The sequence below is a fragment of the Ziziphus jujuba genome, chromosome 4, assembly GCF_031755915.1.
Source record: "Ziziphus jujuba cultivar Dongzao chromosome 4, ASM3175591v1".
NCBI classification, from domain to species: domain Eukaryota; kingdom Viridiplantae; phylum Streptophyta; class Magnoliopsida; order Rosales; family Rhamnaceae; genus Ziziphus; species Ziziphus jujuba.
In genome coordinates, this window is record NC_083382.1 from 30,090,389 (window position 1) to 30,107,038 (window position 16,650).

The 16,650-nt window shown below is 34.5% G+C and overlaps 1 protein-coding gene across 1 annotated transcript; it reads right to left on the reverse strand.

Annotated features, from left to right (window-relative positions):
• Positions 1-2,075: 2,075 nt before the first annotated feature.
• Positions 2,076-4,372, reverse strand: LOC107415565 (uncharacterized protein At5g39865). Its single transcript, XM_016023909.4, has one exon. The coding sequence runs from the start codon at positions 3,344-3,346 to the stop codon at positions 2,123-2,125; it is 1,224 nt and encodes a 407-aa protein (XP_015879395.1). The 5' UTR covers positions 3,347-4,372; the 3' UTR covers positions 2,076-2,122.
• Between the last annotated feature and the right edge of the window lie 12,278 nt (positions 4,373-16,650).

Sequence of the window (16,650 nt, forward strand, 5' to 3'; positions counted from 1 at the left end):
ATATTTTCCTAATCTTGTTTAATCAAATGTGGGCAATGCGATGCCCAAACCCTATCCATAGGATAAGAAAATTCATGATTTTGGTCATGAACCATGTTGCACGCACCTATTGGATTATGTGTTTGTCCTCCTGAAAATTAATTGGACTGTTATGTGCAGCATTAATTGCACATGTTTTTAGACAAGAACCCGTCGTTCATTATTGTTCTTCTTTTTCCTTTTTGCATTCGTTTTTTGGGCACTCCATTATTATCCTCACTCCTACCTGTGACCAAATCCAACCCCAAAGAAAATGATTTCTGATTAGATAGGGGAAGTGTTCAAATAGCCCGTGTGATTTTTATAGGGGTTTAAGGCCCATATGACTTCAAATAACCCTAACAGGATTTGAAATGAAGTGAAAGAAAGAGAGAGAGAGAAGGCATGAAGGAGGTATTTACATTTTTAGAACCTATTATTTTGTATTATTTTTGTGTCTCTTAGTGGTACCAACTTTTGCTAATGGCAACGTATCAAATATTAAATTGTTATTTATATCTCATAATTGAAATTGCACCGACGTCCATTGATATATTATGAGTTCTGAGCTTCAGAAAAATAGAATCCGTGATGGCCCAAGTCATATTCATAGCAATAAATTACTGTCCCTGTTTCTTAGATGCTTCGGGTGATTTTTTTGGTGAGGCACTTGAAAATCCCATATTGCTTTGTAGTATTGTCTTTTTTAATCATTTGGGGGATTAGAATTTTCCAAATTGAATAAAGTAATCAATTAATTATAGTTTTTGCCGTCCCCCTCTTGGGTGGTTGAAAAATATTATAAGCATTTTTTGTTGAGTAGCTTTCAAAGGATTTAAGGGCAGCAGTACTTTTATAACCCAGTATTTGTGCTTGGCCGAGTCCAAAATTCTGGATTGACCATGTCACCCATCTTTTTGGTCATTCGCCGACATTGACCCAGAAATGTTCGTCACCTAATTTGCTATAATTTATGCTTTTATTGGTGTGGCGGAGTCTAGTTACACAGAATAAATAATTCATATTCTTTAACAATCTTCAAAAAGATGTTAGTTCGACAATCCTTGCACCCACTAAGATGATTGAACCACACTACTATCCTAATTCCCATATATAATGAGGAAGCTAAACAACTAACTGTACATTTTTTTAGAACAGGTTAAGTGGGTTTGGTATTTTTGTTTAATTTACTAAAGAAAACAAAAAAATAAAAATAAAAATGGAATACAATCATAAGACTACGTAGTTGGTACTTATATTATTGTTTTTTCTCCCTAAATGTGGTGGGTTTGTGGAAAATATGATACAATATGAGTAAACTGCTAGCTTTACCTATTGTGAAATGCTCCCAAAACACAAAAAGACAGTTCGTTTAATAATGAGTGCTTCTGATTGTTAATGTAAAGAGAAAGAAATATACTAAATACGGCCTTTTTTTTGGCGAATTACTGAATGTAATTGTTCTTTATTTTTATTTTGGGTTTTTTTTGTTTGTTTTTTTTTTTTTTTTTGAATACTCAATGTAATTGTTCATCATGAAACAAGAGGACTCAAGGATACATAGAAGAGCGATTATGTACAAAATCAACAAAAATGTTACAAATCCGAAGGCATGTAAGTACATGGCCTTGTCATTAGTAAAGACTAACATGTCAGCAATCTGGATTCAATTTTTTTTTCCCCTCCAAATAATTACTACTTTGGGTGTCACGCTAAAACTTATCCTTTGGACTGCAACTGGAAAAAAACAGAGTATTGTTCTGAAAGAGTAGCTCACAAATGCAACATTCCTATAGATTATGAAACTTCCTGAAATGGAAGAAGTAACTCTTTTTTCTGTTTTCTGGAAAACAGATTATTCTTGTTTCCTATTGCATGTATATTTTTTTCTCATTAATCTCCTTTTAAAACATACCCAAAAAAAAAAAAAAAAAATGGAAAACGAAAAAAGAAAAGAAAAGCTCTTCACTGTACAACAAACAACCACCAAGCCAAAAAGGAAGAAAAAACCAAAACCAAAAAAAAAAAAAAAAAAAGAGGAAGAAAAAACACAAAAATGGAACAAGATTTACCTTTGTTTATGCCACCAAAAAAAACAAAAAATCTAATAGCAACAGATTGGGCATCGTATTAGACCATTTTCATTACAATCAGGGCAACGTTGGAACCCATATTCATCCTCTTCCCCTCCATCTTCTTCATCTTCTTCATAGTATATCTTACAGCTACCTGAACATGTCTCACATGGCACAAACCTTACATCCCCACAAGCTTCACAAGCTCCTCCACCTCCACAACCTCCATCATCATCCATCTTTTCGCAGCATTCAAGCAGCTTCTCCAGCTGTCCATCCTCGTGCAATCTCCGAATCTCTTCAGCACCACCAATATACCTTTTCCCAATAAACACCCTCGGCAACCCACCTCCATAGAACCCATCTTTCAAAAGCTCTTTCAGCTCCTCTTTGAACCCAGAATGCATAGACACATCACGTTCATCGACTCTGACTCCCAACCCTTTTAAAATCACCCTCACATGGCAACAATCCTCGTATGTCTTCCTAACCCCTCTTAGGCTCGTAAAGTATACAATCAGCTTCTCTTTATCTTTCCCACAAGATGGGAATTTATGATTTGAGAAAAAATCGTTTGCTTTCGGTGATAGCTCCTCCAGAGATTTTCTGAATGTTGAAATGACTTCCGGATCGAAATCTTGTATTGCAGAGTTGTGATTCAGATCATCATCGTTGTCTGCCATTTGCAGCCACATGGGCTCGGCATTGTTTTCTTGAAACCTGGATTTGGGCCGATCGAAAGGGGTTGTGGGTATTGGATTCGTAGTTGGAACAACATCGAAAGAGAAGCTTCGTACATGAATTGGGGAACGGAAAGGGCTTGTATCTTCGAGACCTTCCATTAATTCCCAAGCATTGATTGTTTCAGGCTCTCCAGGAGGGGTTCTGGTCGGTGTCTTTGGAACAATCTTTGGGATTTTGTCGTTGATCATGTTAGACCAAGTCTTTGCCTCAATTAACCCAACTGAAAACTCCTCCTTTGTGTCTCTGTTTTTGTTGTCGTTGAAGGTGTCATCCCCGTTATTAACAATGATCTTGTTGCCGTCGATGTGTCGGACATCGTCGTTTTGGTGGGTGGAGATGGAGTCAAGCTTGAGAGAACCCAAAGTGGAAGACGTGAGAGCTACAACATGGTAAGTGTCGTCTTTACTCTGAGGTGGGTGGTGAGCGTGCATTGAGTAGCTTCGGGGAATTGGTGAATAGGTGTTGTGGCAGTGCCGGCATCGCTTTTGCTTAGAGCTTGCGCAACCCATCACTCAGAAAATGTGAAAAAAAAACAAACAAACAAACGAAAAAAAAAAAAATATATATATATATATATATATATAGGGAAAACACAAAAATGAATTAAATTTAAAGAAAAAAAGGAGTTTTTGAGAGATGGGGACTTAAAATAATAAAAAACGCTAACTTATTTAAGAACAGATTTAAAAGAACATTCCCATTTGGATGAGCTGTACAGGTATTTGGAGGAGGCACAACTTCCAGGAAAATGGAAATTTCAACGAATCTGACTGAAATATATATTGTGGGAATTCAGAAAAAGGATTTAAAAGAACCTTCCCTGCTAGTGACCCAGAATGCGTATTGGATCCAAAATAAATAAAACCAAGCTTTGAAGGTGTTCTGCCTCATTGACTCTGCTTATTTTACTGTTTATATATCTTAGCAACGATACAAAACAAAGAAGAACAGAGAGAAAGAGAGAGAAGGAAACGTGGAAAATTGGCATTCATTTCTACAACAAATGCAAAGAGTTCGAAACTGTCAAAAAAAAAAACCCACTTGTCAATTCGGGTTTAATTAAAGTAGAAACCACATGAAAAAATTAAAAAGACAAAAAAACAAAAAATCAGGAAGTTCACAATTAATTCCTCAACACCCAGACGAAAGCCCCCAAAATTTTTCTCATGGCCACGCATATATTTGTTGCAGGCCAAACAGGACCCAAATGATAATGCCTCCCAGAGGAATTAGGAAACGACAACTCCGAAGAGGAAAGCGCCAAAAAAAAAAAAAAAAAAAAAGTACGAAAAGTGAGATGTTTGAAATTCCAAAGAAACGTGTAAAAGCACAGGCAAAAAGGAAGAAAATTTCAGAACCTAAAAGGAAAATAAAAAGAAAGCCAAAATGGTAACCGAAAGTCAGAATGCAGGCGATTATCAGAATGCTCGATCACCTTTCATCCCACCGTCCCTGTTCTTTTTTATCTCTCTGTCTCGCTTATTCAAAATTGTAACGAATTGGATTATAAGCCAGAATCGAAATTCTCCTTCACATACACGATACAATATATATATATATACACACACATATATATATAGAGAGAGAGAGGGAGAGAGAGAGAGCCACCTCATAAATAAAATTTATTATATATTAAATAAAGAAGACTTATTGCTATTTGTCAGAATGATGATATCATAGGCGATGATAATTAGTAGACTAAACTTCTCCTGTTTAATAAATATTTAATTGTTATTTTATATAATATAATTTTAATTTAAATATTTAATTATATTAATTAAATTTAAAAATAAATTTTTTAATGATAATTATTTAATTATCATTCACGTGGGTGATTATTAATCAATAATAATAAATAATATTTTATTTTTAAATTTATATTGAATTGGTAAATACCAATTCATTGAGTTGATTTGATTAGTACACTGAAATTCTACACTAGGGAAATCCACTAGAAGGCTTGCATTGATTTTTTTTTTTTTCCTTAAATGAAAATATAGGATTTTTTTAATAAATTTTTAGGATATTTAATTAAATTGTGGGGCAATTCATCCAAAACTTATATTATAGTTATCAAAATATTTACTAAAAAAATTAATTAAATAATATAATAGGTGATAGAAAATATTTAATTGGATATTTTTTAATTAATTAATTTATTTAACAATTTATTCATCTATATTTAAATTATATAAATATGTTAATAAATTATATTTTTCACATATGCTATTTGTTATATATTTTAGTTGCATTATTAAAATTTAAATTATAAAGTGCAATATGCAACCATAATCATCCATATGACTATGTTCAAATGACAATCACTAATTGAATATATTAATTATTTATGCTAAAAATATAATTAAAGAAATTTAAACCATGTGAGATGGCAAATTAAATTACTAAATAATATATCTATTCAATTGGTATTCAATTACTGACAAATAGTATATTTAATTTTATAATAATAAAAAAATTCTTTTTAGTAAATGAAAGATAAAGAAATATGAAAACAAGAAAAAGTGGAGAGTGTATAATATAATTATGTAAAGGATCAGCGAATGCGGGAATTATTGCATAAATGACTCGATTCCACCGCCAATCCAGTTTTCACATTCAACTTTCCGTGAAAGAATGTCACAGTCACTCGCTCTCTGATTAGCTTCTCAACTTCTTGTGTGCGTGGTTTCCACGGTATGCTAAAGCGGATGGAGTCGACATGTCGGCGGTGAAACATATATAAATTTACTTTAAGCAATAAACATATAAAAATTTACTTAAGCGACCCTAAAACTTGGCATAGTCACTCACGTTGATAAGTCTTAACATTTTTCAATTTCCTTATTTAAATGCAATTAATAGGATTTTAGATAAAGATTGAGCTATAGACTTTTCTAAATTTTCTACTTTTTTTTTTTTTTCAATATGTATAGAAATGGATAAGCGTAAACTCTCAGTGTGTGTATATATATATATATATATATATATTTGCTTCAATTTTTTGTTTTCTATATACTTGATAATCGTATAATACAAGTAGGAATATTAACGAAGCGGGATAGAGTCGATTTTTAAAATTTTATTTTTATTTCTGTGGAGAATTTTTATCCCATCACTTCGGTTTTTTTCATTTCTTTAGAAGCGGAACAGGGAAGGGAGTTTATCAATCGGGAATAAGACAAGACAGTTTTTTCCATTTATTTACTTTTTTTATAATTGATATAATCTTTTTTGAGAAACTTATATAATTTTTTTTATGAATAAAACATAAATAAAGTGACTAAAATATAATAAAAATATAATAAAATATATCAATTTATAAATTTATAATTATAATAAAATAGATCTTTAAAAAATATAATATTTAAAATACATAAAATATTAAAAAATAATAAATAAATATATGCGGAACAAGTTCGGATCGGATTCTTTATTCCTCTGTCCCGATCCATCTCCCATTTGGACTGTAAAAATTTATCCTAAACTCGCTCCACTATCCCGATTTTTTGAAAAAAACCATCCCTAACAAGGTGTACCGTAGTCTCCGGAATATACAGAGCAACTTAACATTCCTAAATACAAGCAAATTATGCTTTAGACGACAACACCTTTTTCCTGGCATCTACTTGCATATTGATGGACGTGTATGGATTTTTGTATTTCACTTTAAGTGGATGGACTTATTGCTATGGACAAGTTGGGTAGTCTAAATCTCAACGACAAAGGTATCCATGGGGTCAAATCTTAAATTTCCAATCAAATTAACCATTTGAACCATTTGTTTTTTTAATCTCTATTAACTTTTTAAAATTAGAAGAAAAAAAATCATCATATTGGACCATTTTAAACTTTTTTTTTAATTTAGAAAGAATTTCACCATTTATATTGGACTGTGTTTGTATAACTAACAACGGTAGTATAATAATGCCTATGGACATTAATTAGTGTAGTTATTAGGTAAATTCTTTACTGTGATATGTTATTACTTCTTAATTCATAATCCCAACATAGATGTGCAGTGCCTTTTTGTATTTAAATTGTAGAAGTGGATAAGTAACTATTTGCCATGATATGTGAGACTGGTAGTTGTGGCATGCATTTAGAGAAATCTGATTATCAAAGAAATTAAGGGTAGTAGGGCAGTTCGTGGCAATAATTTTAGGTGCTACCGACAATTAATTTTTGATGTGTTCTCATTATATATGTGGGTTTACTGGTGTTATGAACATTAATTAATGTTGTGACATGCATGGATTAATTATCAGTCATATAAATATATGATAAGAAGAAAAAGCTGATCGAAAAAGGTTCTGTAAATTTATTGGCAACATATATTATAATTTGTACTAATTTGATAATAAGTCCACCAAAGGGGTCTCTATATCGACAATAGTTTTGTTGACTATTTTAATTTTTAGTGGGGAATATACTCTTTCATTATTCTTTTTTATTAAGTCTTTCAATTAATACTAAACCTTGTACGTGTCTTAAACACCACATAAATAATTTGGCTATTGTGTAGCAAATTTTTACATATGCTAGTGTTGGAATAATGTCGAAAAATTTCCAATAATCTATCGTCTTCTAAATTTGTAATTTGTGGACGTACCATTTCAATTCTTTAACAGTTCAAAGAAAATAAAATAAAATGTGCACCAATTGAATCTAACTTCTCAGACAATTATATTGATTATTGAAGAACAAAAAATAATTTTACGAGGTCCAATTGCCTTAATGATTAAAGTATTTTTAAAAATAAAATTTCAACTAGAAAACAAGTAAGAACAATAAACTAAAGGAAGTAAATTCTAAAAAGAATAAACTAATTAGTATATATTCTTGTAGTCGTTTGTGGAGGTGTGTAGAGATGCCCTTCTCAAAGCCAATGAAGCTCCTATTTATATATGTAGAGAACTTTGAGTTGTTTTACACGCTTCCGATGTAGGATTTTTTTTCTTTTTCAACATTCCAGCTTCAAAATTTCAATTTATAAATATGACAATTACATGACCACTTAATCTCCAATCAATGTGGGATTAAAGCTTCTTAATTAATCTCAATAATAATATTTCAATATATTAAAATATTAATTTAGAAAATTAATAATATGGCCCAAACATTGCCCCCTTGCTTTGTGAGTTTGAAGTGGAATGTAAAAATTGCAAAGCAATATTGAACTAGCTCTTCGGCCTCGATCTTTTAACTTCAATGCATGCTGACCACATTGTCTTGCCAAAAATCATCTATACCATTTTGCTATTTAATTGCATGACTACGTTTCCTAGCACAAGAATCCCACACAGCATCCCCATACCAATTCCTTTGCCCATGTCATGTGCTAAATTACCATGCTCAATATTTCATTAAACAAGAAAGCCCCACGTTGCTTCTAAATTGTCAAACCCATGCTCTCCAATCTTGGCAGTCAATCTTGCATATCACGAGTAACCAAAACTGCCCCTTAGCCATACAAAACAAAATCCATCCAAATTCCATTCAATCTTCTCCAAAAGTTGCGAAATCTACTAATGAATATCCTTACTGACAAGTGAAGAATCAAAAATATAATATCATCCAATGCCCACCTCAATTAATCCCTTTAACAAAGAATATATTGAAGAGATTATATATGAAAAGAAAAAGAAACATTTGACATTCCATGTTGCAATTCCCTCTCAGCACCAAGATTATAGGCCGAAATACATCTATGACAAATAATGCTTTCCAATTTCAAAGGCAAAAAATACCTTTTAATGAGCTCTTACGAAGCTTCCCATTCTAATCTCTTAAAGAGAATATGCTATGCATTCAATAGCATCAACTTTCTTTCCCAAAGTCGGTAAACAAACAAATATATATGAATATTATATACCAACCTTACACGGTTTCTTATCTCCAAGCCAAACAAAGAATTAATGTGTATATGACTTCCAAATCCTAGCTAGCCATACAATCTCAAAATGATAATATTGATGGCCATTCGACTTTCCAATCATGAACATAACTCCTGCATCCATTAGCCACATTTTGCCTTATTTTACCAATCATGATATTACTTTCCAAATTTATATAAAAAAATCCTTCCTTACCAACCATGGTATGACACGGTGCAATGACCAAAATTCATGCAATGACCAAAATTAATCCTCCAGCCATGTATTGGTTTTCTTATGGCTCCCACGGAATATGTCAAATTACCATAGTAAAACAATTCCTTCTTATTAACCCCGAATACTTTACTTTCACAAAATCCCCCATCCAAGTTTCCAATTTAAAAAGATTCCTCAAATCTTTTCCAAATTTCGTTATACTGCATATATATCTCATGAAGACAAAACAACCCTAGACATATATATTAAATATATAGAATTCCCATCTCAATATCCACGGCTGGTCCTCCATCATTCCTCCTTCAAGCATAAGTTCTCTCCATCCCACCTCATACTATCCATAAGTCACATGCAAATTTCATCTGGTGCAAGATCACGGCTCCACAGGTAAGTCTTGAAGTTTCTTCATCATCAAAATCTATACATACTAATTGTACACGCACCCCTGCTGCACTTGTTTCATTTTTTTCTTTTGGTATCTCTTGTTGATAAGCTTCTCTATCTCTTATTAATGACAGCCAATACCACCCCAAGTACTGCCTCTGCATAGAAACTGCCTCCTAATAAAGAGCTTCTTTTCCCTCCAAACGGTGAGACAACCTGTCTACAGAAAGGTAAGTTCAGCTTCTCATGCTTCACTTATTGCAACCGTGACCTTCTCCATGCATGGCTTCTTGTGTTTGCTGCCGACTCTGTCGTTCACTAATCAGCCGAACAAGTGTATATTTTGACTTGTTTATCTGCTGCATCCTGCAAAAAGCAATGCTCCCACCAGCACGTCTGTTCACATCCTCTTGTTTATATATATATATATACATGTAGAGCTTGGACAAAATCCATAAAAGCACACGGTTCCATATGCTTTGTTTTCTTCTTCTTTTTTTATATATATATATATATATATATATATATAAACATGTGAAACATGAAAATTCTCACCAAAGCACACAGCTTCATACATGTATATGGAAAAAGGTATCCACATGTCTTTTGTTTAGCCACACAAACTTTCTTTTGGCTCCATGCATATACATATATATACATACATGTCAAAACATCCCATTCTTTTTTTTTTTTTTTAGGTAATCAGCTCGATGAGGACACAACTTTACCAAGGCTGCAATACAAAAATTAATGAGGCTCACGATTCATCTCCACAGCCAAAGGTACTAGTGGCCTTAATTTAACATATTAAATATATATATATATATATATCTATATATTTTTTGAAATATTCTTTTATATGTGGCAGGTCACCAATACAGACAAATTGTCATATGTGGAGCAGCTTGAGCAGGCTATCAATCACACCAAAGACGCTATTGACGATAGGATTTTGATAGAGAGAAACCAACTCTACAAAGAATTTAGCCTTGGCCCTCGATTCAAAGACAAAATGCCTTGTGAAGTTGAAGTCGCATTCCGAACTCGGCCGAATGGAGTTCTACCATTTTCCTCAACATCCTTGGATTGGGCTAAGTGGGAAGACTCTAAACCTTTCAAGTCGTGGCTGATCACACCTCCAGAGTGGATTACATGGGTGGATCGATTAGACCCCTATTATGGTAGTACCTGGAAGAAATCTGGAATTTATGCCGTGATACATCTATCCTGTCTTGACATCCCATGCGACAAGGGCCTGATTGTAGCTGCACTTTGCTTTTGGTCTTCTGTTTCCAATGTTTTTTATTTCATGTTTGGAATGATGACACCGACCTTGATGGATCTAGCTGTTTTGCTCGGCCTCATACCTCATAGCGAACTTTTGTCTATTACAGCTCTATCTCGAGATGGCCTGTTGCATTATGAAGAAGCCAACTTCCCAAAGTAAGAAGCTTCTTACAACCATTTTCTGAAGAATATTCAAGGGAAAGACAAACCACCTTTGGTTCAAGAACACCTTTCTTTTCTTCTTATGTGGTTGTACAAGTATATCTTTTGCGTGCCCTCGATGCAAGTGATGAAAGGGTACATTCATATAGCTGAAGTTCTTGCTGTTGGTTCACCCTATGCATTTAGACCGCTTGTTCTTGGTCACCTATACTGAGGAATCAACAATGCCACCAACGCTAACATGGACCCACATCATGTCGGACCTTTGTGGATATTGCAGCTTTGACTACATGCCTACTTTCCTGAGAAGAGGCCGTCTCTGTCCACAAGCCAACCCAATACACTCCTCGGCCGTCAAATCCTTCAAAATGGTTTACAAGGACATTCGGCCAAAGATTACTTTGACTTCTTCTACTCCACAGACCATCAGGCTCCGGAAACTTTTCTGTGCTAACTAAATATCTTGGTTGAGTATTGCACTTAATCCTTTCTAGGGCATAAAGAAAAATCCTCCATTAATGAAGACATTGAAGATTATTTAGTCCAGCATGCTGATCAATCGAGATCTTTCTTTTGGCCAAAAATTCAAATCCAATCAGTACGGTGTAGAAGTTTGCTGTCCAAACCTCGTGGCTCGACAATTCGATCTTTGCCAAGCTATTCATGTACCGTTGGTGTCTTCTCATAATATTTATTCCACATATCGACCATCTTTTTCTATCATGTACTCTTGACTAGGTTGATATCCAAATGATAAAGGCAGGACAACAACCATGTTGACCATCACTTCTTCCATAGTTCCAAATTTGACCATCGAAGACTTCTTATTGGTTAAAGAATCAATCATGTCTTCTTTCATAAGGTCGTCATCCATATTCTTTATGCATGGGATAACTTCAGCACTTTGTTTCCTAACCCATATCAAAGATTGCTTCTTCACTATAGAAGGGCCAGCTCCTGATGAGGTAACTCCCTTGTTAGTCGTGACTTCGACCATCTTCTTCAAACCCTTTGGCCTACCTTCTGTATCACAAAGGTGCGACTTCAATTCCTTCAATATATTATCATATTTCTGATTTTCAGGACGAGTTAATATTGTTATTGGCCTTTTTTCAGCAGCCTTCTCATGCACTTTCGATTCTTTTACCAATCTTCTAACCGCAGCATGTTGCCATTGCATCCGCCTCTTCTGAGTCCTGGTGAGCGGCTGATAATGCTTATATTTCGAACGGTACCACCGCCTATTTCTGTAATTGGTGGCCGGAACGTCTTTGGCTTCTCAATTTTATGAGAAACTAATCTTGTTCGATTATCTCTTGAAATGTAACCTGAAGCTTGGAGTCAAATTGCCCCCCCTGGTGTTAATGGTTCAGCTTCCAATGGTTGTCTCGCACCTTCGGTCCTAGGCGTTGGAACACTGAGTTTGGACTATGAGGATCGTAATTCTCTGGTGGGGACTTTATCACATTCTGCTCACACATCTTTACAGGTTGCCTCTTCCCATCGTCAACTTCATGCTTGCAACGTGTACAAAGCATCTGAGTAGATGGTTCAGCCCTTTTGGCTGAATACTATTTCCTTGGTCTATTCTTCCTTTTCCAGACTCTGCCAGATGAGGGATGTCTTAGATCAACCTTAACTTTAGGTTTGGTCAACTCAGAAATGTTGACTGAAACCATATCCACTTCGGCTGATAGGAAAGGATTGCTATCAACCTCTATTACATCCTTTCCTTTCTCCGGGAACTTCAAGGTGCCCTTGTCAATTAGAGCTTGAATCGATTTCAGAACACCAACAGTACACAGTTTGATGCGTCCACATACCATGCCACTTGCAGTACGATTTCTTTTTAGTTTCTTTAGCTTTGGGTAAAACATGGCTGTCAAGTAATTTGATTACTTTGTCGGCCAACAGATGGCAAAAAATTTGGTCGTCTTTGGAGATGTCAAAACTGTAAATCTTCTTCGACTCAAGCCGGTTCTTCTTTGTATCCATGACCAATTGAGAAATTCTTTGGTTTCTTGGTGGTCTAGCTAGAGCTTTACATACGTATGGCCTAGTGACCACTACCTCAGCAGCATCGGTTTCGATGGAGGCATCCTTGATCCCTTGGTCTTCAGCTTCGACAGAATAAATCTCCGTATTTGGGTCTCTATAATATGATCCCCGATATGAGTTCTTCCTCTGATATTCTTCCCTCAAAATACTTTCCTATCTAGATGCTCGAGAGACCAACTCGAACAAATCATGAAACTCTGTCCCTTCAAACTTCTTCTGAAGTTTGTAGCTCAGTCCGCTCTGGGCTAATTTGACAAACTCTCTTTCTGGTATATCCAAGTGACATATAATCCTTGCCCTCTTGAACTGGGCAATAAAATTCTCCACCGATTCTCCTTCCATTTGACGCAAATGAGGCAAATCAGCCATAGAGATCTCCATCTCAATCCTATAGAATTGCTCATGGAATTTCTACTCTAACTCTTGCCACGTATGGATCGAGTTTGGTTGCAGGTTGATATACCAAGAGAAAGTAAAACCTGTCAAAGAGTTAGCAAACAAACGGAGCCTTAAGAATTCATTGGCCTTAGCTTCTCAGCACTGGATAGTGAAGCGGCCTATGTGCTCCATAGTAGACTGATTCTCTTCACCTGAGAACAAGGTGAATTCAGGAAATCTGAATCCCCTCGGAAACTCTATCCGATCAATGGTCTCGGGATCAGGCCTTCTGTAGGATGGTTGGCCAACTCTTTTAAATGCTGGGCCGATCATCTCCTAAATTATGGTCTCAACAACCTTCCTATCCATTCCATGATTGTTGTTCATCCAGTTTTGGACATTATGTCAATGTCTTCATGCCGGATCGTGGTAGTCGGCCTGGTGGTGATGGTCTTCATTTTGGCCAAATCATTCAGCATGGCCCCCACCATGACCTTGATTTCGGACATGTGGGAAAATATGGGGTTGAAAGTCTGCCCTTCCTCTGTTAACATTATTTGCGGTCTGAGGGGCCTGCACGCCATAAGATGCGGCTTGAAAAGCCCGTACTACATGTGGTACGAGAGGCCACTACAATCTGTTTTTCTCAACCATTTTTAACATTCTGGCTTTGGTTTTCAGTTACTCCTCCCTCATGAATTGGATTCCGAGATGGTGGGGGAATATAAGGTTGTCGTTCTGGCACGACTATCCTTCTTTCATTTCCATTCGTTCTCGCCGAAACAGTTGGTGCATCAATCCTTGACGTTTTGCCTTCAGGTATGGCCGAAAAGGCCTGCACCTGTTCTTCTTGGCCAGTAGATGGCTTTGCACCACTCGATGAGGCTTGAATAACCTGCAATTATTGACGCAACAAATCCATAATGCCTTCCATCTGACGTTGCTGGGTCTCTTGGAATCGTTGCTGGGTTTCTTGGAATAACTCCATCTTCCTTTGACCTTCCTTCAGCTCTCGGGATAGTTCATGGATCAACTCTTGAGTGAACATCTTCGTCGAGTCAAGAGTCTTGCCAACTTCTTCCTCATTGTTGTTGTTACGGGTGTCGAACTCCAGAGATCTTGATCGAGTCTGAACCATTGTCTTCAGTTGAAAATTTACGTGGTCCCATCGGGCATGCCAAAAAGATATGTTGGAACAATGTCGAAAAATTTCCAACAATCTGTCGTCTCCTAAATTTGCGGATGTGCCACTTCAAACCTGTAACAGTTTAAAGAATATAAAAAAAAATATGCACTAATTGAATCTAACTTCTCAGATGATTGTATTGATTATTGGAGAACAAAAAATAATCTTACAAGGTCCGATTGCCTTAATAATTAAAGGATTTTTAAAAAGAAAATTTCAACTATAAAACAACTAATAATAATAAACTAAAAGAAGCAAATTCTAAAAAGAATAAACTAATTAGTGTATATTCTTGTAATTGTTTGTAGAGGTGTATAGAGATGTCCTTCTTAAAACCAATGAAGCTCCTATTTATATATGTAGAGAACTTTAAATTGCTTCACGCGCTTCCGATGTAGGATTTTTTTTTTCTTTTTCAATATTCCAACTTCAAAATTTAATTTATACATGTGACAATTATATGACCACTTCATCTTCAATCAATGTATAATTGAAGCTTCTTAATTAATCTCCCAATAATAATATTTCAATATATTAAAATATTAATTTAAAAAATTAATAATATGGCCAAAACAGTTAGTTTCTCTTATCAAATGCTTGTCCAAATTTTTGATATACTCATTAACAATTGTAAGTGTGCTGTTTTACATTTTATTTTATTATGATTTCAAAACACCTGGAGGTGTTCTTTCTCTTTTTCTTTTTTTTTTTTGCTTGTGTGTGTGTGTGTTTTTTTTTTTTTTTTTTTGGTATTTTTTATCCCTTTTATGTTTAAAATATCCTAATTATAACTCTATCTCTCAACTTCTATAATTGAACTGAAAGATGGTAACCAAATGTTGGGTATACTCAAATTAGTTGAGGTCACGTATCTTTCACCCACCTTATAATGTATTTTTGTTTAGAGAGAATGAACATACGTGCATAAAATATTTATATTTTTATTTTACTTTAGAACAAAGAAAGAGAATGGACTGCACACACACACACACACACACACACATATATATATATATTACATATAACAACCTTTTAGTAAAAAAAAAACAAAAAAAACAACAACTAACAACTTGATGTCAAATTGGAGACCTCGTCTTAATGTCGTCTAAAGTAGTCCTACCAAATTGTAAATTTAATTGTTACCTAGTAGTTTAAAGGACAACATAATATATTAAACAGAATACTATTTCTCATCAATAAAATTTATAATATGATTTGATAATTTAATTAGCTATTTTAATCAGATTTATTTATTTTATTAAGTTTTTTAATATAAAAAAATTAATACATAAATAATATATATTAAAATATCAAAATATGTAATTCTAAGTTACAGCAAAGACATGCATAGGGATTGACAATACATTTTTCATGTAATAATAATGATACATGCACGGGGTGATTCACGTGACGGCACGTGTACATTTTCTTTTTCTTTACAGTTTCCCACACACCACCACCTTACTTCTAATCATTTAAACATCTCACATCCTTCATAATGGCTGCACCCACCGGGGGGTGCACTTGGTTATGTTTATAAAAGCTATGTGTCTCTCCCTCAAGTGTATAATTTCCTTACTTTTTCCCTTTTCTTCCTCATTATTACATATATATTTTTTATTTAATATATATATATATATATATATATATAAAGGGGAAAACTAAGGAAACAGATATATTGTCCGAAAGCACCTTTCTTTTTTCCATGTAGCTACCAAATTTTTTTGTATGCAGCTACGAATTAATTTGACAAACCCAACAGGTTGATTTTCCTAAGAAATTAGAACGGCCGTACGTTCAAAGAACCTGAAACACTGACACTGCAAATGAGTGATTTCTCGTTTGGGGACTGCATGCAAGTTAGCGACGTGCATGCCACTCGCTCACTCCCATTCTTGCTCAAAGTCAGAGAGAAATAAAAGTTTTTTTTTCCCTTTTAATTATTATTTTAGTCAATCGTATGTGATATATATAATAATTAGCAAAGAACAATGGATTAATTAATCAAAAAATGACCACATTTTGAGGTTAGTGGCTTCTTGGATGGAATGTCTGTCTGCAGTCTGCTTTATATGTGATCCTTCTTTTAAGTTCATGGCTTCCATTAACTAATTTATTTTTATTCAAATTGCAAGGACTAAGGAGTTTCGACTATTTTTATATTGGCACAAAATTGTGCCTTCCTACTCTCCATCTAACAATTCTTGGGATATGATATTGGTATTCGAGCAAGTTGAATGTGGACACG